The sequence below is a fragment of the Pongo abelii genome, chromosome 13, assembly GCF_028885655.2.
Source record: "Pongo abelii isolate AG06213 chromosome 13, NHGRI_mPonAbe1-v2.0_pri, whole genome shotgun sequence".
Classification (NCBI taxonomy): domain Eukaryota; kingdom Metazoa; phylum Chordata; class Mammalia; order Primates; family Hominidae; genus Pongo; species Pongo abelii.
Genome location: NC_071998.2, coordinates 87,889,617 through 87,911,936, shown reverse-complemented (window position 1 = coordinate 87,911,936; position 22,320 = coordinate 87,889,617). Strand labels below are relative to the sequence as shown.

The 22,320-nt window shown below is 38.0% G+C and overlaps 1 protein-coding gene across 4 annotated transcripts; it reads left to right on the top strand.

Moving 5' to 3' along the window:
* On the top strand, window positions 1-21,633 carry ZNF510 (zinc finger protein 510). Of its 4 annotated transcripts, none has more exons than XM_063714319.1 (5): window positions 1-246; window positions 1,399-1,457; window positions 12,557-12,683; window positions 12,977-13,072; window positions 15,683-21,633. In XM_063714319.1, the coding sequence occupies exons 1-5, from the start codon at window positions 177-179 to the stop codon at window positions 17,377-17,379; spliced, it is 2,049 nt and encodes a 682-aa protein (XP_063570389.1). In that variant the 5' UTR covers window positions 1-176; the 3' UTR covers window positions 17,380-21,633. The 4 variants fall into 4 exon arrangements, with proteins under 4 accessions (XP_063570389.1, XP_054376286.2, XP_054376288.2 ...); XM_054520311.2 differs by having other exon boundaries at window positions 15,680-21,633; XM_054520312.2 differs by lacking the exon at window positions 1-246 and adding an exon at window positions 6,809-6,926 and having other exon boundaries at window positions 1,401-1,457; window positions 15,680-21,633.
* Window positions 21,634-22,320: the final 687 nt, after the last annotated feature.

Sequence of the window (22,320 nt, the reverse complement as noted above, 5' to 3'; positions counted from 1 at the left end):
GAAGGAGGGAGCCCCAGGAACAGGAGTCCCACCGAAGAACTGCCCTCTGACAGAACAGAGACCTCCTCACCAGGGCTTCCAAACAGATGCAGAAGAACCCAGAGAGGAGCAGGTCTTGATTTGCCCAACCAGCAGCAGTTCTTCATCCCCTTGCCCAGAGAGCACCAGACTTGGTGATGTCGCCACATCCAGAAGCCATCACAGATTGTGTGACACTGAACGCTGTGGGCCAACTTGCAGAAGGTGGTAAGCTGGGGTTGAGAGGGATGGGTGACTGTCAGACTGCACAGGAAAAGCCACATTACTGGAGGGCTTTTCTCCATGGTCTTCAAGGAAGGCATAATCAGCCAGGGCTGAGGAAATTGTCTCTAATCGTCCTCATAGAGCCCCCATTTTCTTCATTCTTGCCTCACTCTTTCCAGATTCTGAGTCACTCTCACACAACATCCATCACACGTAGCATCTAGAAATTTACTAAGGTTGCCTCTATCCTGAACCTGTAGAATCACAAAAATGACAATACAGGAAAGGATTTATATTTCTGACTCTTTTAAAACCTTAAAAAGTATTGAACCTAGGATGAACAGTTTGTCCATGGTCACTCAGGACAGAGCTTGGAGCAAAGCACAGTGCTGTTTGCTCTGTCACAGGTGAGTCACCAGAAGTGTCTTATCGAAAGTCTTTTGAGAAACTATAAGTTAGTACAAAAATATTTTAAAATAGTCTGTCTTTCAGCATCTCCTTTTTTTCAGTTTTGTGTTTTCTATTGGTGTAAATAATATTAACAGAATATTAATGTTAATTCTGTTTTAGTTGTTAGTCAAAAAAGACATTTTAAATAAATCAATAGGAAAATAGTCTACAATCGCCTGATGAGAAACAGCAAGGGGCCAGGCCTGGTGGCTCACCCCTGCAATCCCAGCATTTTGGGAGGCCAAGGCGGGCAGATTGTTTGAGGTCAGGAGTTCGAGACCAGCCTAAGCTACATGGCGAAACCCCGTTTCTACAAAAAATACAAAAATTAGCCGGGCGTAGTGGTGGATGCCTTTGGTCCCAGCAACTCAGGAGGCTGAGACAGGAGAATCGCATGAACCCAGGAGGCAGAAGTTGCAGTGAACTGAGATCACACCACTGCACTCCAGCCTGGGCAACAGAGCCAGATCCTGTCTCAAAAAAAAAAAAAAAAACCCCCACACACAGCAAGGGTTCATCCACATGATCACATTAAAGATGCACATATTCAGGAGGTGCTTTCTGTGTAGTGCTTCCTGTCCCTTCTCAAGGGTCAAAGGAACATTTTTTGTAGAGAGGCCTTTTTCCCCAGCTGGTGTGATGACATTGGTAGGCAAGCAAGATAGAGGCTGCCCAGATCTCTCATGACTCCTTCCTCACCCGCAGGTTATCCTTTACGGTTCTCCACACTCTTTCAGGAGCAGCAGAAAATGAACATGTCTCAGGTGAGTTAATTACTAATACCTTTTTCATCGTGGATTTCATAGGTGTTTAAGGGTCCACATATTAATATGGAAATGTAGAAATGGATCAAAATCATTCAAGGAATATATAGAAAAGCAGGGCAGTAGCACAGCAGCATTGGCATGTGGAAAGATGGAGGTCCCCTGATGTTATAGATTTTCCAAAATGGAACTGCAGTTTTCATTCTTTCTGATAGCCATGGCAGACAGCCAGACAGACAGTATTTTTTTACAGATTTGCATTGATGAGAAGCTTAAACCAGGCTGATTCCTCACGGAATCTAAAGTTATCAAAGTCAGGGAAAATGTCTTTGTTGGTCTTCATGTGTCAGTGCAAATCTTTCTCATAACAGCCTTGAAATAAATGCAGTATGTTGCTTCTGCTTTTTCCTCAGTGGAAGTAGATGGCTTAGTGCCAAACTCAGGCTTTTATTAATACAGTTTTTCAGGTAAGGGAAACAGGTTCAGGTAGACAGACTCAAAGAAAGGACAGATTGATGGTGTCGGCTCTGTTGATCAGAGGTGGAGAGTTTAAAAGGATTTTGTCCTGAAAAATGGGTAAGGTTTTCATTGTTGCAGTACAGGAGATTACTGCATTTTGAGAGCAGGCTAAACAAGGCATGCAAGGTCCAGTAAGAATCTTTGCCCATTGCAATTTGGACTTCCTCTTAGGGAATAATAAGACAGGGGAGGGAGATAAAGGTTAGAGCCTTAGTTATTAGTTTGCTAGGGCTGCTATAATAAAGAACCATAGACTGGGTAGATTAAACAGCAATTTATTTTCCCACCATTCTGGAGGCCAGAAGTCTGAGATCAAGATGTCATCAGGGGCCAGGTGAAGTCTGAGATCAAGATGTCAACAGGGGCCGGGTGCAGTGGCTCACGCCTGTGATCCCAGCACTTTGGGAGGCCAAGGAGAGCAGATCACTTGAAGTCAGGAGTTCGAGACCAGCCTGGCCAACAGGGTGAAACCCTGTCTCTACTAAAAATATAAAAATTAGCTGGGCATGGTGGCGGGTGCCTGTAATCCCAGCTACTCGGGAGGCTGAGGCAGGAGAATTGCTTGAACCTGGGAGGTGGAGGTTGCAGTGAGCTGAGATCATGCTACTGCACTCCAGCCTGGGCGACAGAGTGAGACTCCATCTCAAAAAAAAAAAAAAAAAAAAGAAACAGATGTCAACAGGTTTGGTTCCTTCTGAGAGCTGTGAGGGAAGGGCCTTGTTCCGTGGCTTAGATGTCTGTCCTCACATCATCTTTCCTCTGTATGAGTCTATGTCCAAATTTCCTTTTCCTGTAAGGAATTGAGAAATTGTTCAAATATAGAAAGATACAAAGAAATAATATAATAAATATGTTCCATCTTCCCAAATTACCAACTATATATATTTTGCTAAATTTTTGTTTCTCTTGTATGCACTCTTTTCCTTTTAAAAACTTAGTTCTTTAACTGAGATGCAGTTTTAATACCAGTAAAGTGTACTCTGAAGTGTGTAACTGGATGGATTTTTACATATGTAAATTCATGTAATTTAGTACCCAGATTAAGATAACACCACTGCTCCCCTCTACAGAGCAACCACTATTCTGACCTCATATGTTAGGGAAAAAAGATAAATTCATTTTTGAATATGATACCAGTAGAATCATACAAAGTGTATTCTTTTACAGTTTTCAAGGGAATGTTTTGCTCTGTATCTTAATATTTCCCTTTTATCACTGGGCTGTATTTCATTGTCTGAATACACCATAATTTATTTCCTCATTCTCTTAGTGCATTTTTTCATTTGTTTTTCCTGTTTGAGGCTATCAGGAATAAGGCTGCTGTGAATATTCTTTTGTGTCTTTGGGTATGTCCTCATTGCTTTTGGGATATACTTAGAAATGGAATTGCTGGTTCATAGAATAAACATATGTTCAGTTTTAATACATACTGCAAGTAGCTTGCCTAAGTGGTTGAATCAGTTTACATTCCCACTAGCATTCTGGCTGTACCAGATTCTGAGCAACACTTGTTTTTATCAATCTTTTTGTTTTTAGCCATTTTGGTGGCTGTATAGTGTGGTATCTCATCAAAATTTATAATCTGCTTTTCTATGGTAAATACTAATGTTGGGCACCATTGTTTGTGTTTTGGCCATTTAGACATCCTTTCTCTTTATGTAATATATAAAGTACCTATTCAACTCTGTTTTAATTGGGTTATTTGCTTTTTTTAAGTAGGAATTATTTCAATATTTTCAGTAAATGTTTTTTGCCATGTGTGCATTACTAATGTTCTTGGATTCTGTGGCTTGCCTATTCATTTTTTAAATAATATCTTTGACAACAAAGTTTTTACATTTAATAAAGGTCAGATCGTCTTTTCTTTAATGGCAGATCCTTGTGTATCATATTTGAAAGCTCTTTCCCTACTCTAAGATCATACAGATATTCTCCTATATTGTTACTACATACTTGTTTATTTTAGCTTGATCTACATAGAGGTAGCTTTTGTGTTTGGTATAAGGTGAGTGTCAAGGTTCATATTTCCATATGGATATCCAGTTGCTCTAGCACCATTTGTTAGACAGACCATCTTCTGTCAACTGAATTGCAGCTGTTTTTTGTCAGTCAAGTGACTTGTATGCAGGTCTAATATAGACTGTATATTTTCTGCCTTTGGTCCAATTATTTTATCTTTTTGCTAGTACTTCACTGTCATAATTACTGTTGCTTTATAGTAAGTCACGAATTTTGTGAATTTATTTACTATATTAGGTCCTTTTCATGTTCATGGAAGTTTTATCAATTTTCACAGAAAATCCTGATGGAAAGTTTTTCAGAGTAGAGGTGAAGTCTTTCACATCTTTTATTAGATTTATTCCTAGGTATTTGATCTATTTTGATAATAGCACAAATGATACTGCATTTTAAATGTCATTTTCCAGTTTATTGTTAGTTTATTAAAATACGATGGATTTTTTTAGTATTGATCTTACACCTAGGCATTTTACAAAATTCACTCATTCTAATAGCTTATCTGTGGATTCTTTTGGATTTTAAATGTACAAAATTTTTTTTGCAATAAAGACAATTTTACTTCTTCCTTTACAGTTTTTATATCTTTAATTTCTTTTTAGCCTTACTGCTAGGACTTCCAGTAAAATGTTTAGTACAAATGGTGATAATAGAAATCCTTGTCTTATACCTCACCTGAGGGGTACTCAGTATTTCACCATTGAGTCTTATTTTAACTACCTGTTTTTTGTATATGTCCTTAATTAGAATAAGGAAGTTCCCGTTTTTATTTTTAGTTTCCTGAGTTTTTTTTAATCATGCATGAGTATTTTGTCAGATGGCTATTCTTGCTTCTAGTGAGATAATCATATTATTTTATCCCTTTAGTCTGTTAAAGAGGTGAATTATATTGATAGATTTATCAATGTTTAACCAACCTTGCATTCCTAGGATAATTCCCACATGATAAGGTAGTGCTATCACTTTAAGTTATTTCTGGATTCAATTTGTTAATATTTCAATTAATATTTTTGTGTCTACATTAATGGAAAGATACTGGCTTGCAGTTTTTCTGTCATGTCATGTCACGTTTTGGCGTCAACATTATATTCTCAAAAAATGAGTTTGGAAACAGTTATTCATTTTGTGTTCTCTGAATGAGTTTAAGATTGCTGTTATTTCATCCTTAAATGTTTGGAAAAATATACCCGTGAGGTAGTCTAGCCTTGGAGTTTTTCTTATGCCTGGTTTTTGCTCATGAACTCAGTTTCTTTAACAGGATATAGAAAATCCAAATCATGCTACTTATTCTAGTGTCCTTTATTTTTAACAGCTTTATGGAGATACAATTCACATACCATATAATTCACACTTTTAAAGTGTACAATTTTGTGGTTTTTAGTATATTTGTAGAGTTGTGCAGTCATTGCCACAATCAATTTTAGAATGTTTTCATCACTTCAAAAAGAAATTCCATATCATTTAGCTATCATCCCCCATCCTGACATACACAATCTCAGCCCTAAACAACAAGTAATCTGTGTTCTGTTTCTATATGTTTGGCTATTCTGGACATTTCTAATAAGTGAAGTCATATAATATGTGATCTTTGTGACTATTTCTATATTTTTTTTTTTTTTTTTTGAGACAGAGTTTTGCTCTTGTCGCCCAGGCTGGATTGTAATGGCACGATCTCAGCTCACTGCAACATCCGCCCCCTCAGGTTCAAGCAGTTCTCCTGCCTCAGCCTCCCAAGTAGCTGGGATTACAGGCACCCACCGTCATGCCTGGCTAATTTTTCTATTTTTTTTTTTTAGTAGACACAGGGTGTCACCATGTTGGCCAGGGTGGTCTTGAGCTCCTGACCTCAGGTGATCCGCCCACCTCAGCCTCCCAAAGTGCTGGGATTACAGGTGTGAGCCGCCACACCTGGCCCTTTGTGACTATCCTTTTTACTTAGCATACTGTTTTCAAGGTTCATCCATGTTGTATATCAGTACATCATTCCTTTTTATGACTGAATAATATTCCATTGTGTGGATATACCACATTGTTTATTCATTCAACTGATGAGCATTTGGATTGTTTCTCCCTTTTGACTGTTATGACTAGTGCTGCTATTAACATTCATGTACAAGTTTTTGTTTGGACACCTGTTTTCTCTTGGGACTAATCCTAGAAAAGGAACTTCTGACTCATATGGTAACTCTTGACTTATCTTTTTTGGTAGCTGCCAAACTGTTTTCCACAGTGGCTGCACCATTTTACATTTTACATTCTCGCCAGCAGTGTATTAGGGTTCCACTTTCTCCACATCATTAAAACCACTTGTTATTTTCCCTTTTTTTAAAATTATGGACATCCTAGTGGGTGTGAGGTGGTATCATTTGACTTTGATTTGCATTTCCTTCATTAATGACGTGCAACATCTTTTCATGCACTTATTGCTATTTGTTTATCATCTTTGGAGAAATGTCTATCCAAGTCCTTTGCCCATTTTGGATTACACATTTTGTTGTTCAGTTATAAGAGTTCTTTTGTATTCTGGCTACTAGACATTTATTAAATGTAGTATTTGTGAATATTTTCTCCTATTCTGTAGGTTCTTTTCACTATCTTGATGGTATCCTTTGCACAAAAGTTTAATTGTGATGAAGTCCAATTTTTTTTCTTTGGTATCATATCCAGGAAGTCATTGCCAAATCCAAGGTCATAAAGGTTTACTCCTGATTTCATCTAAGAGTCACACAGTTAAACTCTTATATTTAGGTCTTTGATCCCTTTTAAGGCCAATTTTTTTTTTTTTTTTTGAGACGGAATCTTGTTCTGTTGCCCAGGCTGGAGTCCAATGGCACGATCTTGGCTCACTGCAACGTCTGTCCCCCAGGTTCAAGTGATTCTCCCACCTCAGCCTCCCGAGTAGCTGGAATTACAGGCATGCACCACAATACCCGGGTAATTTTTATATTTTTTCAGTAGAGACAGAGTTTCACCATGTTGACTAGGCTGGTCATGAACTCCTGATCTCAAGTGATCTGTCTGCCTCAGCCTCTCAAAGTGCTGGGATTACAGGTGTGAGGCACCACGCCTGGCTATTTTGAGGCAATTTAAAAATACGGTATAAGGTAGGAGTCCAACTTCATTATTTTGATGAGATTCAGTTATCCCAGCATCATCTGTTGAAAACTATTTTTTTCCTAATAAATGGTCAACGTATGGGTTTATTTCTGGGCTCTCAGTGCTATTCTGTGGATCTGTATGTCTGTATTTATGCCAGTACCACACTCTCTTGATTACTGTTGCTTTATAATAAAGTTTTTAAATCAGGAAATGTAATCCAAATTTTTTTCTTTTTTTCCTAGATTGTTTTGACTATTCAGGGTCCCTTGCAATTTCATATAAATTGTAGGTTCAACATTTCTGCAGAAAGGTCATTAGGATTTTGATATAGATTTCACTGAATCTGTATATCACTTTTGGGAGTATTGTCATCTTAACAATATTAAATCTTCCAATTCATGAACATAAGGTGTCTTTCCATTTATTTGGGTCTTCTGATTTCTTCTAGCAATGTTTTCTAGTGTTCACATATAAGTCATGTACCTTCTTGGTTAAATTTATTCCTATTATTTTATTATTTTTTGTTCTGTTGTAAGTGGAATTGTTTTTTTATTATTCATTGCTAGTATTTAGAGAGAGAAATGATTCTTTTGTGTTCATCTTGTATCCTACAATTTTGCTGAATTCATTTATTGGCTCTAGTAGTTTTTTGTGGCTTCCTTAGTCTTTTCCATATATTAAATCTCATGGTCTTTGAGAATAGAGATAGTTTTACTTTTTTCTTTCCAATTTGGATGCATTTTTGTCTTACCTATTTCCTCTAGCTAGAACTTCCAGTATAATGAATAGAAATGATGAAAGCAGGCATCCCTGTCTTATTCCTGATATTTGGAAGAAACCTTCTTGTTTTTTAGCCTAGCGTATTATGTTAGCTGTGGTTTTTCAGAAATGCTTTTTATTGTGTTGCAGCAGTTCTATTCTAGTCCTACTATGTTAAATGTTTGTTTTTATCATGAAAGCATATTTTTGTCAAATGCTTTTTCTGCATCAGTTGAGATGATCATGTGATTTGTTTTCTTCATTTTATTATTGTGATATATTACACTGATTTATTTTCTTATGGTGAGCCACCTTGCATTCCTGGAAATAAATTGTACTTGGTCATGGTGTATAGTACTTTTTATTTGTTGCAAGATTTGGTTTGCTAGTATTTTGTTGAAAACTTCTGCACACATATTCAGAAAGGATATATATCATAGTTTTTGGGTGATTCTTTTTATCTGGCTTTGGTTCAAGGTAAATCATAGAGTGAGTTAGGAAATGTTCACTTGTCTTCTATTTTTGGAAGAATTAGAGAAGGATTGGTGTTAGTTTTTCTTTAAACGTTTGGTAGAATTCACCAAACATTTAAAGACCGACAGTTGGTCTTGAGCCTTTCTTTGTTGGGAGGATTTGGATTACTGATTCAGTCTTATATCGGTCTGTTCGGATGTTCTGTTTCTTTTTGAGTCCATTTTGGTGGTTTGTGTGTTTCTAGGAATTTGTCCACTTCACCTCAGTTATGTAATTTGTTGCTATACACTTCACTGTATTCTTTATTGTCTTTTTTATTTTTGTAAGGTTAGTAGTAAGGTCCCCACCTCATTTAGTTCCTTAAAGTATACAATTAGGATGCTGATTTGGGATCATTTTTAATATAGGTGTTACAGCTATAAATGTCATGCTTAGCACTGCCTTAGCTGCATCTCATGCATTTTGGTATTTTGTGTATTCATTGTGAGTAATCTCAATGTATTTTCTAATTTCTGGGTCTTGGGGATTTGTTTTGTTTTGTTTTGTTTTTTTGAGACGGAGTCTCGCTCTGTCACCCAGGCTGGAGTGCAGTGGTGCGATATCAGCTCACTGCAACCTCCACCTCCCGGGTTCAAGCAATTCTCCTGCCTCAGACACCCGAGTAGCTGGGATTATGGGCACACACCACCACACCTGGCTAATTTTTCTATTTTTAGTGGAGACAGGGTTTCACCATGTTGGCTAGGCTGGTCTCGAACTCCTGACCTCAAGTGATTCGCCTGCCTCAGCCTCCCAAAGTGCTGGAATTATAGGCGTGAGCCACTGTGCCCAGCCTCATTTCTTTTTTGATTTTCCCTTTGATCCTGTAGCAAGGTGAAAATCCACCTATGTGTATGGACCCCAGGGACTTCACACACTCAAACTAGTACACATTTGCCTTTAGCAGGTTAAATTTTTCTAGTTTTATCTTCCTAATTGTATTAGATGGAGTTGAGTAGCGTCTGTTCCAGTAAGCAAATGAGCACATCCTGATTCTCCCTGCAGGTGCCTATCTCTCTCCTAATAGTTTGAAAAAAAGATACTAATTTTCTGTTTTCCCAGCTATGTTCTTGTAAGGATGTTAGCGTTGCTTTTATCAGCTCTCTACATCTCTAAGATCTAAAGCTACGCTGTATGATTGTAATTTTTTGTAATTTAGTGAGATGGACTGTCCTTTTTTTTTAAATGTGCAAAGGAAACCAGAGAATTATGTTATGCAGAGGTTATCCTATATATGTCAGTCAGGTTGGTTAATTATGTCTTTTCAATCTTCTATATCAGTGGTCAGAAAACTTTTTCTGTAAATGTCAGATAGCAGGCTTTGTGAGAGATACAGTCTCTGTTGCATCTACCAAACTCTGCAGCTGTAGTGTTAAGCAGCCATAGATAATACATAAACAAATGAATGTGGCTGTGTTCCAAGAAAACTTTATTTACCAAAAAAAAAATTGGTAGTGGTGGTATTTTTCATTTACAAAAAAAAAAAAAAAAAAAAAAAACAGTAGTGGTGAGCTGGATTTGACCCTTGTGCTGTAGTTCACTGACTCCTGTTCTGTATCCCTGTTGGTTTTTCTTAATCTGCTTTTCTGTGAGTTACTGGGAGAGTTACATTAAAATCACTAATTAAAATTGTAGATTGATATCTCATTTCTGTCAACTTTTGTTTATAATACAGTCAGTTCTCATAATTCTCAGTAGTAATGTTCCAAAAAGTCACTACAAACACTGAACTAATAAATACTGAACCATTACTCAGAGGAGAAATACGGGGTTAAGCCTCTAGTCACATTTTTGTCAGCCAGTCAGTACATAATCTTTTTGTGTGTCTTTCTGCATAAAGACACCTTATTTAATATTGTTGGTTTATAATGATTGAACTAATGGCCAACAACACCATAACTAATGCCCGAATGAATCTCTAACATAGATATTTTCTCCATGAGACATATCACAGGCTTCTTGCACATAGGCACACTAGACAGCACATAACTGCTATACATATAGGCCATTTAAAAAGTGAAATCATCGGCCGGGCACGGTGGCTCACGTCTGTAATCCCAGCACTTTGGGAGGCCGAGGTGGGCAGATCACGAGGTCAGGAGATGGAGACCATCGTGGCCAACATGGTGAAACCCCATCTCTACTAAAAATACAAAATTAGCTGGGTGTGGTGGCGCGTGCCTGTAGTCCCACCTACTCGGGAGGCTGAGGCAGGAGAATTGCTTGAACCTGGGAGGCGGAGGTTGCAGTGAGCCGAGATCGCATCGCTGCACTCCAGCCTGGCAACAGAGCAAGACTCTGTCTCAAAAAAAAAAAAGAAAAAGTGAAATCATCAAGAAAAAGCACAAAAATGCAGTAAATATGACGCAAAATAGACTGAGAAGTAGACACTTATTTACAGTATCAGAGCTGAAACAAGAAAGCAGATCACCTTGTTGAGCCTCACCTGGGAACATGTAGGTCAGGCAATTCAAATTTTTTACCTTCCTGTAGATGTCCACAAATGACTGCAAAATAACTGCAAGTGTTGATTTTGAGGTTGCAAATAATTTTAGTGTGTGAATTTACAAATACGTAATCCGTGAATAATAAGAAATGCAATTTGGATGCTATGTTTGTCAGGTGCATAGCAATTTCGATTTGTTGTATCTTCTATTGAAAGGACTGTTTTGTCATTACAAATTGTTACTCAGTTTTTTGTTGTTGTTGTTGTTGAGACAAGAATCTCACTCTGTCACCCAGGCTGGAGTGCAGTGGCGCGATCTCAGCTCACTGCAACCTCTGCCTCCCAGGTCCAAACGATTCTCCTGCCTCAGCCTCCTGAGTAGCTAGGATTACAGGCACTCACCACCATGCCTGGCTAATTTTTGTATTTTTAATAGAGATGGAGTTTCACCACGTTGGTCAGGCTGGTCTCGAACTCCTGACCTCGTGATCTGCCTGCCTCGGCCTCCCAAAGTGCTAGGATTACAGGCATGAGCCATCACACCCGGCCTGTTACTCATTTTTTATACCTCTTTCTTACCTTAAAATCTACTGTATAGGATAGTAATGCAATCATATCAACTATCTTTTGGTTTTGATTATATGGTATATCTTTTTCCATCCTTTTACTTTCAATCTACATAATCCCTATATATATGTTTCCTTTGTTGTTGTATTATACTTTATCTTTTCTTTAATATGATTATTTAGTCCAGAGAATGGTACATTTTTTTCTATAAAGGCAAGTAAGAAATATTTTCAATTTTGACAATCATAAGGTCTCTGATGGAACTTCTCAGTGCTATTTCAGCACAAAAACAGCCATAAACAATGCAACATGATTGGGTGTGCCTGTGTGCCAACTGACTTCATTTAAAAAGCGGCAAGTGGCCAGGTACAGTGACTCACACTTATAATCCCAGAGCTTTTGGAGGCCAAGGTGGGAGGATCACTTGAGGCCAGGAGTTCAAGATTAGCCTAGGCAACATAGCAAGACCCTGTCTTTACCACACATACACAAAAAACTGGCAAGCCAGATTTGGCCCAAAGGCCATAATTTGCTGACTCCTGCCATGATGTATGGCCAGGGTAGTCTGTTGGGATGGAATAAAAATTGTAGGAAGCTTATTTACATTTTTTGGCTACAAAAATAAGAATTAAAAAAAAAGAAAAGTTTTACTAATGTATCTATTTATAGTATATGTATATAACTCATATATAGATCATTTATAAACATTTTCTTTGAGACAAGGTCTTGCTCTGTCACCAAGGCTGGTATACAGTGGTGTGATCATGGCTCACTGCAGCCTCAACCTCCTGGGCTCAAGCAATCCTCCTGCCTCAGCCTCCCAAGTAGCTGGGACTACAGGCACATACCACCATACCTGGATAATTTTTTTAATTTTTTGTAGAGACAGGACCTTGCTGTGTTGCCCAGTCTGGTCTTGAACTCCTGGGCTCAAGCAGTCCTCCCACCTTGGTCTCCCGAAGTGCTGGGATTACAGGCATGAGCCACTGCACCTCTCCTATAAAAGCTTTTACCAATTTAATACCTTCAAAGTATAAGATAAAATTAGATTCAAAATAGGCATCCTTTATATTCGTTTAAGCTTTTTAGAGTTAAACCTGATAAGAATTGTTTTCATGAGTATTTTCTACATCATCTAATTCTGAACCCTTCAGATTGAATAGAAATGTACTGTTAACAGGCATCAGTGTCATTCAAGGACGTGACTATAGAATTCACCCAGGAGGAGTGGCAGCAAATGGCCCCTGTTCAGAAGAATCTGTACAGAGATGTGATGCTGGAGAACTACAGCAACCTCGTCTCAGTGGGTAAGCATGTAAACATAACTTACCCTTGTAACTCCATATAGAAGGTATTTCTTTTTTAAGTGCCAATCCATGTGAACAATTTACTTAAAGTTTAATGTTATTTAGGCTTTTCATTCAGGATTCCAAAGTAACTATGCCCTGTCGAGGACTAGAAAGAATGTGTTGTCAACTCCCAGTGATAAATGCAAAGGAGCACTTTCAGGATACTGCTTCCAAAGCTGTATTTTCTTCCACTTTTGGAGACTAAAATCTCATATATCTGGTCTAAGTCCTCGATTGTGTTTTATTAACAGGGTACTGCCATTTCAAACCAGAGGTGATCTTCAAGTTGGAGCAAGGAGAAGAGCCTTGGTTCTCAGAGGAGGAATTCTCAAACCAGAGTCACCCAAGTGAGTTACTGAGCAGTAGTAGATATAATTCTGCAGGAGTGGTTAGACTCCGGGTCACTTTAGGGGTGAACACCTAAATATTGCAAGACTTTTCTTAGCCTAAAGGCACAAAAAGCAGCAGTTAAAAGAAAATGATTAATAAAGTTGATTCCATTAAAAGTAAGAAATTTGTTAATAAAATGTATTATTCAAGGGGTGAAAAAGACAAGCCACCGACTAGCATAATATGTATGTAGTGCAAATAACTTAGAAAGGATATGCTTCCTGAAAATGTAAAGAACTTCTGCAAGTCATTGTGGGAAAAGATAGGCAACCCAGATGTAAAATGGGCAAAAACATTGAACAAGAACTTTTTAATATGTATGGCCAGTAAATCTTTGAAAATGTGTTCAATCTCATTAGTTTTCATGGAGCACAAAATAATATATGAAGTGAGATATGCGGTGAAATAACAGATATGAAGCGAGTTTACAAATATGGCAATGCCAAGTCTTGGTGAGGATATGGAATGTTAGACACCCTTATCCACTGATTGGAAATATAAACTGGTAAAACTACTGTGGTATCAGGAGGATGTTTTCTTTTTTTTTCTTTTTTTTTTTTTTTTGAGACAGAGTCTCCCTCTGTCGCTCAGGCTGGAGTGCAGTGGTGCAATCTCAGCTCACTGCAAGCTCCACCTCCCAGGTTCACGCCATTCTCTTGCCTCAGCCTCCCGCCTCAGCCTCCCGAGTAGCTGGTGCTACAGGCGCCCGTCACCACGCCCAGCTAATTTTTTGTATTTTTAGTAGAGACAGGGTTTACCATGTTAGCCAGGATGGTCTTGATCTCCTGACCTTGTGATCTGCCTGCCTCAGGCTCCCAAAGTGCTGGGATTACAGGCATGAGCCACTGCGCCCGGCCTCTTTTTTTTTTTTTTTTTTTTAATTTCCACAGGTTTTGGGGGAAACAGGTGGTATTTGATTACATGAGTAAGTTCTTTAGCGGTGATTTCTGAGATTTTGATGCACCCATCACCCAAGCAGTATACACTGCACCCAATTTGTAGTCTTTTTTCCCACTCCCCCTTCCCACCCTTCTCCCACCCCAAGTCTCCAAAGTCCATTGTATCATTTTTATGCCTTTGCATCCCACCACAATGTTTTCTAATCAAGGTAAACTTTTGCATATCTTGTAGCCAAGTAATTCCTTTTCTAACTATGACTGACAAAAAGATATGATTATGTTCTCTGGAATACATAAAAGAATATTAATGGCAGTATTGTTTATGTTTGGCAAAAATAGTGCTCATCAACAGTAGAATGGAGAAACAGTTGTATTCTTTAAGGAAAAATTATACAGCCACATAAAATCTTGTACACTGATTACAAACATAATATTAAAAGAAATCAAAAAATATGCATATATGGCTATATTTATGTAAAGGTCAGAAGCAGGCAAAATTCAACTACATTTTTAGGAATTCATATATTGGTGATAAAACTATGAAGAAAATCTAGGAAATTATTACATAAATACTAGGAGACTGGTGAATTCTAAGCATAGGTAAACAGGGATTTTTGCAGAGCCATTTGTGTTTCATGACATGGTTTCTGATTCCATGAGTGGTCACTTAATAGCATTAAGATGCACATGAAAGTTTTATGCAGATATATATTGTTTCATGCTTAATAAAATGTTAAGAGGTAAGCGAGAAGTGGCAGATGATATTTGCAATATGACCTGTCAAGGATAGGCATTTAGAATGCATAAAGAATCCAGACCTCCCTTAAATGTCATTTTCACAGTAAAACTTTTTGTGATACCCTATTTAAAATTGTACCCCTCATGTCAGATTGAAATGTGGAAACTTAGGATGGGATGATCAGGTTCACTTAGTGCTTAGTTCTGATGGAATAAATCAACACTATGACAGCCAGAATGGAGCAGTGCATCTAAGTTAGTTGCATGAATGGATTTTATTTTCAACAATTTTATACTTGCTTGTATTTCTATGAATCACAACCATAAGACAGGTTGGAGCTATAAACTTTTTCATTTAATCATAAAGGAGTTGGTGCTGTTATAAATTTAATTTGATGTTGAATTGATGAGGAATATCAAATTGTAAGAATATAGACAATAGACTATTCTAACCATTATAATCTAGATAATGTCAAGACCTAGACTGTAATTTACTTTCAGCTTCTAAACCCCTTCCCCGTTGAGTCTATTCCAAAATTCCTGTTATCTCCTGATTTTCCTTGTTATACTACTTACATTTAGAGTTTTTGTTGTATTTATCCCATTCTGTTTTTCCTGCTCCCTAAAATAACTACCCCTATAAAATGCTTAAGTTTTATTTTCTTTCCTCTATCTACCCAGTTAGGAAAATCTTACTAATCACATGCAAAATATGTATTCATTACCAGTTTCCTCTCCCATTTGCACTATATCAATATTATTTTTTAAAGGAGGGTGGTCTGAGATATATATATTTACACACACATACATCTGAATTATTTAATCTTGATAAATCAAATAATTAGGTGCAACATAGGCTGTATATTGATAAGCCCTACCCACAGAAGATGTAAGAGTCATAAGATGTTTTCAATATTTCTGTTTTAGAAGATTACAGAGGTGATGACCTGATCAAGCAGAACAAGAAAATCAAAGACAAACACTTGCAGCAAGCAATGTGTATCAATAATAAAACATTGACTACAGAGGAAGAGAAAGTTTTGGGGAAACCATTTACTCTGCATGTAGCTGCTGTTGCTTCAACAAAAATGTCCTGCAAATGCGACTCATGGGAAGTGAATTTGCAAAGTATTTCTGAATTTATCATTAATAATAGAAACTATTCAACAAAGAAAATAGGTTGCGGTAATGTATGTGAGAATTCACCTTTCAAAATTAACTTTGAAAAAACTCAGACTGGAGAGAAATTTTATGAACATAATAAAAACATGAAAGCTCTCAATTATAATGAAAATCTTCCCAAGCATCCAAAGTTTCAAACTTTGGAGCAAGCTTTTGAATGTAATAAAATTGGAAAAGCCTTTAATGATAAGGCTAACTGTGTTAAACATAAGAGTCCTCACACAGGAGAAACATCCTGTAAAGATGATGAATTTAGGAAAAATTGTGATAAGAAAACTCTCTTTGACCACAGGAGAACTGGCACAGGGAAGAAACACCTGCATCTTAATCAATGTGGGAAATCCTTTGAGAAGTCACCTGTGAAGGAATATAATAAACTTAACGTGGGTATAAAACATTATGAATTAAATTCAAGTGGAAATAATTTCAACAGAAAGGCACACCTCACTGATCCTCAAACAACTGTCACAGAAGAGAACCCATTGGTAAGTAGTGACAGAACACAGACTTGGGTTAAATCCTCTGAATATCATGAAAATAAGAAATCCTACCAGACGTCGGTTCACAGAGTTCGCCAGAGAAGTCACTCAATGATAAAACCCTATAAATGTAATGAATGTGGGAAATCCTTCTGTCAGAAAGGACATCTCATTCAACATCAGAGAACTCACACAGGAGAGAAACCATTTGAATGTAGTGAATGTGGAAAAACTTTCTCCCAGAAGTCACACCTCAGTACTCATCAGAGAATTCATACAGCAGAAAAACCCTATAAATGTAATGAATGTGGAAAAACATTTGTCCAGAAGTCAACCCTCAGGGGACATCAAAGAATTCACACAGGAGAAAAACCCTATGAATGTAGTGAATGTGGGAAAACTTTTGTTCAGAAGTCCACCCTCAGAGATCATCACAGAATTCACACAGGGGAGAAATCCTTTCAATGCAATGAATGTGGAAAAACATTTGGCCAGAAGTCAAACCTCAGAATACATCAGAGAACTCACACTGGGGAGAAAACTTACCAGTGTAATGAATGTGAAAAATCCTTCTGGCGAAAAGATCATCTCATTCAACATCAGAAAACTCACACAGGAGAGAAACCATTCAAATGTAACGAATGTGGGAAAACTTTTGCCCGGACATCAACCCTCAGAGTGCATCAAAGAATTCACACTGGGGAGAAACCATTTAAATGTAATGAATGTGGGAAAAAATTTGTCCGGAAAGCAATCCTTAGTGATCATCAGAGAATTCACACAGGGGAGAAACCCTTTCAGTGTAATAAATGTGGGAAAACTTTTGGCCAGAAATCAAACCTCAGAATACATCAAAGGACTCACAGTAGGGAGAAATCTTATGAATGCAGTGAATATGGGAAATTATGTAAGAAGTCAACCCTAAGCTTATACCAGAAAATTCAGGGAGAGGGGAATCCCTATTGATGTAATAACTAGAAAATCCTTTTGACAAAAGGAATACCCCATTTGATATCAGAGATACACAAAAAACGAATTGAGGGTAGTGAATGTAAGAAGACAGTCCCAGAAGTAAACCCTCACTGTGAATCAGAGAATTCACATAGGAAAGAAACCAGATGAAGATGAATGCAGGAAGAATTGTGTCCAAAAGGCAACCTTCAGAGTGTATCAAAGAATTCACACAGGCTTCTGTTTTCAGAGTACTATGGATAGGCCTGAATGAAGTCATACCCTATTAGATAGCTCCCACACATCACACAAGCTGGTAAGCTCTTCACCAGCACCAATTTCATTTTACTCCAGGCACATAGTCCAAATTTCCCAGTCTCCTTTTCATCCAGGTGGGTCTTTGTGACTGGCTACTAAGATGTGGATGTCCATGATGTATATCACATCCCAGTCTGAAACATAAGAGACTTCCCTAACAAATTACCAGGGCCCTGTCACAACAAAATGGATATTATTTCTAGGACAAACTTGGTGCCATGCTTTAATGTGGCATGGTACAAGATAAAGAAGTCTGTGCCTGAATGAATATATGTAGCAAAATTCTCCTCTTCTGTGTCTTTCCCAGTTGAACATTATGTGAGCAAAATTTAAGCTTATACAGTAGTCCCCCCTTATCTGCATTTTCACTTTATGCAATTTCCATTAACCATGGTCGACTGCACTTTAAAGTTATTAAATGGATCCAGAAATAAACAATTCCTACATTTTAAACTGTACCCGATTCTGAGTAGTGTGATGAAGTCTCATGCCCTCCTGCTCTCCCATGAGGGTTATTGGATCATTCCTTAGTCTAGCATATCCACAGTGTATACACTATCTGCCAGTTAGTCACTTACTTGGCATTTTAGTTATCAGATCACCTGTCAGGGTATGGCAGTGCTTGTATTCAAGTAACCCTTGTTTTTCTAAATAATGGCCTCAAATTGCAAGAGCAGTTCTGGCATGTTGTTGTAATTATTCCATTTTATTATTAGTCCTTAATCTCTTGCTGTGCCTAATTTATAAATTAAACTATCATAGGCATGTGTATATGTAGGAAAAAAATATAGTATATGCAGGGTTCAGTATACCCGTGGTTTCAAACATCAACTTGGGATTCTTGGAGAGCATTCCTTGTAGTTAAGCAGGGACTACTGTATTCTGTTGAACTTTTACATGTTTGAGTCTATTTGTTTCTACACATAATTTAGTTATCTTGTGCTAGGAAGGCAGAAAGCTTCTGTGTAAGCCAGGCTTAAATCAATCAGAGAGCACAAACCTTATTAGGAGGCTACAGAGTCAAGGAGAACCTCAAATATGATCAGAGAAATGTGGAAAAGACATCCTTTCAATGTAATGAAATTGATAGTACCACCTGATACAGGGCTTTGCATGAACCTAAAAGTCTTTTGGCTGAATGGTGAGCAGCCACTGTGCAGTTCAACGTAATTGTGCCTTGCTGAATTGCACAGAGGTACTTCCTCCACACCTCCTGACACCTCCATATACCCCAGCTATATCTGCTTTAAGGAGGAGTTTTCCCTGGCTCCAAAGGCCATTGGCACCCACCCAAGTATTATGGGAAACCTCCAAGGAGGGGAGGGACTCCGATTTATATGGCTTTATTGAATCCATGCCCAAGGCAACATCTTACTAGTTCCTGTGGGGGTAGAGGACACCCAGATTTAGCTAATGGGGTTTGGCAATGGGAAGGCAAACAAATGTAATAACCTTATGGGTGAGGTACTTTGGGCCAGTGGAGTGTACTACAGTTATGTTTACATCTGAAAGTATAGTAGGGATTAATTCCCATAAATTATAGAGAGAATTCTAATTCCCTGTAATTCGCATAAGTCATAGAATTCTAATCAGGAATAATTGTATGTAAAGATAACCTCTGAGGTCCAACAGCTCTGATCATTTTGGGCTTCAAGTCTCTGTGGTGATTTTGTGGGTTGAAACTTCTGGCAAAAGGGGGCAGCGCTTGGGAGCTGGGGGACAGGGAATTGACTTGGTTCCCTGACAAGGGTACCAGGTCCACCCCTTCTGAAAAGCAGCTGTTTTTTGGTTTACTCTTGGGCTCTTTTACACATTGGATATCTCTTCCCTGGGTAGAGGGCTCTGATCTAAAATTCCAGTTTGGGAGTTTGTCATCTTGGACTCAACAACTAACAAAATGAAAAGGACCCAGCAAGCCTCACTTGTGGAATGAAAATGGAGCATTCAGGAAAGCAGCTGTCCTGGCCCCACAGTATGTCAGCTGTATAGGCAATAGTAGTAGCTGTCTCTTAGAAGGGAAATAATGTATCACCTCTTTCCAGAACGAAGCAAAGTTGCTGGCTTAGTAGAGCCCTCAATTCATAGAGGTTACTGTAATTGGGCCTGGCTCACTGATGGTTTCACCAACTGAAACTACTAGGATCCTCTGTGTGTTCAAACTCAGTGCCATTAACAAACCCAAAGTGAAGCGGTCACTCCTCTCAGTGGAAAGAGCACAAGGATGTTCTCAGCTCTGGCCAATACTCCATTTCAGGAACCTTGTTACATTTTTGTTAAGCCTTGGGCTCTGGATGTGGCCTAGATATTTGATATTCTAATTGGAAATTACAGATTAAAAAGCACCCTTTCATTCTTTGTACAGTGGACATAAAAGTCACAGCTGCTTAGTACAACCATCTGGGTTGCTCAAGTAGATGCCCATAATAAGAGACTATTTTAAGACTGACTGGAATCAAGCTGCTGACAGCTTTCTCCATCCAGATTGTGACCATTGCTACCTGGATCCATCATTTTATTGGTATGGCAAAAAATCACCCATGTCACACTGGGTGACATGGTAAAAGTACATGGTACTGTAAAAGTACCATGTACTGTACAAAATAAAGGTCTCTTTATCTGATGCTTCCATTGATGTCACTGGATATAAGAATTTACAAAACTTTTTTCCTTCTGGATAAACAGCCAGTACTTCATATGCCATTGATTAATTCACCTTTTTCCCACTGATTTTAAATATCTTTATATACTAAATTGTCATTTGTAAAGATAGTGCATATGACTGATTAAACGTTCTGATATTTTAGTAACATCATTTTGTGAATAGGACTGGCATGTATAGGAACTATAATACCCATCTTTCTGGCCTGCTATTGAATTTTTCACAGAAGGATAATTGAATCAAGTCTGGAAAAAGAATACATCTTACGACTTACGAAATAGAATATCATAGGCCAGTTACATTGTAACTGTAGAACTGCCAGCAGCCTTACCAAGAAAATGCATTGACAATAGGAGAACATAAGGTTACCCCTGGAGAGAAGCAGATATGACAGGAAGATTAATGGTACACAAGCTACACAAGCCCAGTTAGTACCTATTAGGACCAGTTAGTCCGAGAATCAAAACATCACTGTTTACTCTGTTTTTGTAATACTTCGTAATATAAAGCAAGTCTTTCTTTAAAATTTTTTTTACTCATACACTTTCTGAAAGAAAATATTTAGAATCATCTCTCTCCCTGCCCCTTTTAAATAGGATATTTGAGGATTATGATAGGGTTTGGTATTATGGATCAGGAACCCTGTAGGGTGGAACTGATTCACCACCCAGGTGGCCTGAGTCACTGGGAGGCCAGGTGGCAAAGCCCCATGACTGGGGACTCAGGCTTCACCTGCTGTCCCTTAGCAGAGGGCGGCCCACAGGATACCTTTCCATACAATACATCACCAACTGGAGACCATGGTCTGTGCTCTAGTCATGTATGCTCCCTCTCCCTGCCTGGTTGATCTCCTTAGCAACTCATGGTCTTTTACTCTAGCAGATGGATGCCTCATCTAGAGACTCTGGAGGAGCTGATTTTCTGTCTGCCCACCCACTAAGGGCCTTCAAGCTAATAAAGATAGAAAACAAGGCAGGAATTTTTGTCTGTTTTATTCACAGTGTATCTCAAACACATGAAACAGTCCCTCTTCATATTAGGCACTCAGAAATACTTGCTGAAGGTACAGTTATCAAAGTGAAATCTGAACATTTTTCCTTTTGATGTTCCAAGTTATCTTTTGAGGTGATTAATTTATTATAAATAGGTAAAATATTGCTATGAGTTCCCTATTCACGGGTATTTTATAAATTTTTAAAACTTGTTATTAATCTTCAGAAGTGTACAGAACTGTTCTTCAGATCTTTGTCAACCAAAACATGTATTTTCAATAAATTGAGATTCCCAGTTCAAAGTTATGTCTACACATTTAATCAGTTTATTAGTACTATAGAGTATAACCTTTTTTTTTTTTTGCTTTGCTTCCACACAAATACTTTGTAAGTACCAGTCGAAGCAATTTTGCAAAACAATAATGTAAAATCCTATTTCCAAGATCAACCAGATGGGCGTGCAAAGAAAATCTGGGCATCATCACGTTAATCCATTTGAACAATAGTTCCCCTCCTTTTTACTCTCCAAATAACCCTTCTGACAGTTCAAAAGAGAAAAGTTTTTTGTTACATTCAGATATCTTTGCCCTTGGAGAGACATGTTACCCTGAAAGAAGGGGTATAACACCTTCATGTGACTTCCTGCCTCTATGTTTGTCTTCTCTGATACCTTTTCATATTAAATGTCTTCCCAGAACCCCAGAAGAAATAGTATCTTCTGTCCTTGTACTAGGGTAGCCTTTTATAATGGGAGAGAAATTTGTTTTCTTGTCAGATTGCACAGTCTTCAAGTACCAACAGCCTGCCTGGCCAATTGGCTATTTTAGTGATCTTCCAGTATTCTAAGGAGCACTGACAGAACTGTATAACTAGCTTACACATCAGCTGACTGACCCATTGATACTTAAAACTAGGAAACTGGCTGGCCTGATTTCTTGGCAAAAGATACCCGCCAAATAAATTTGACTAATCAGATATGCTGGGACT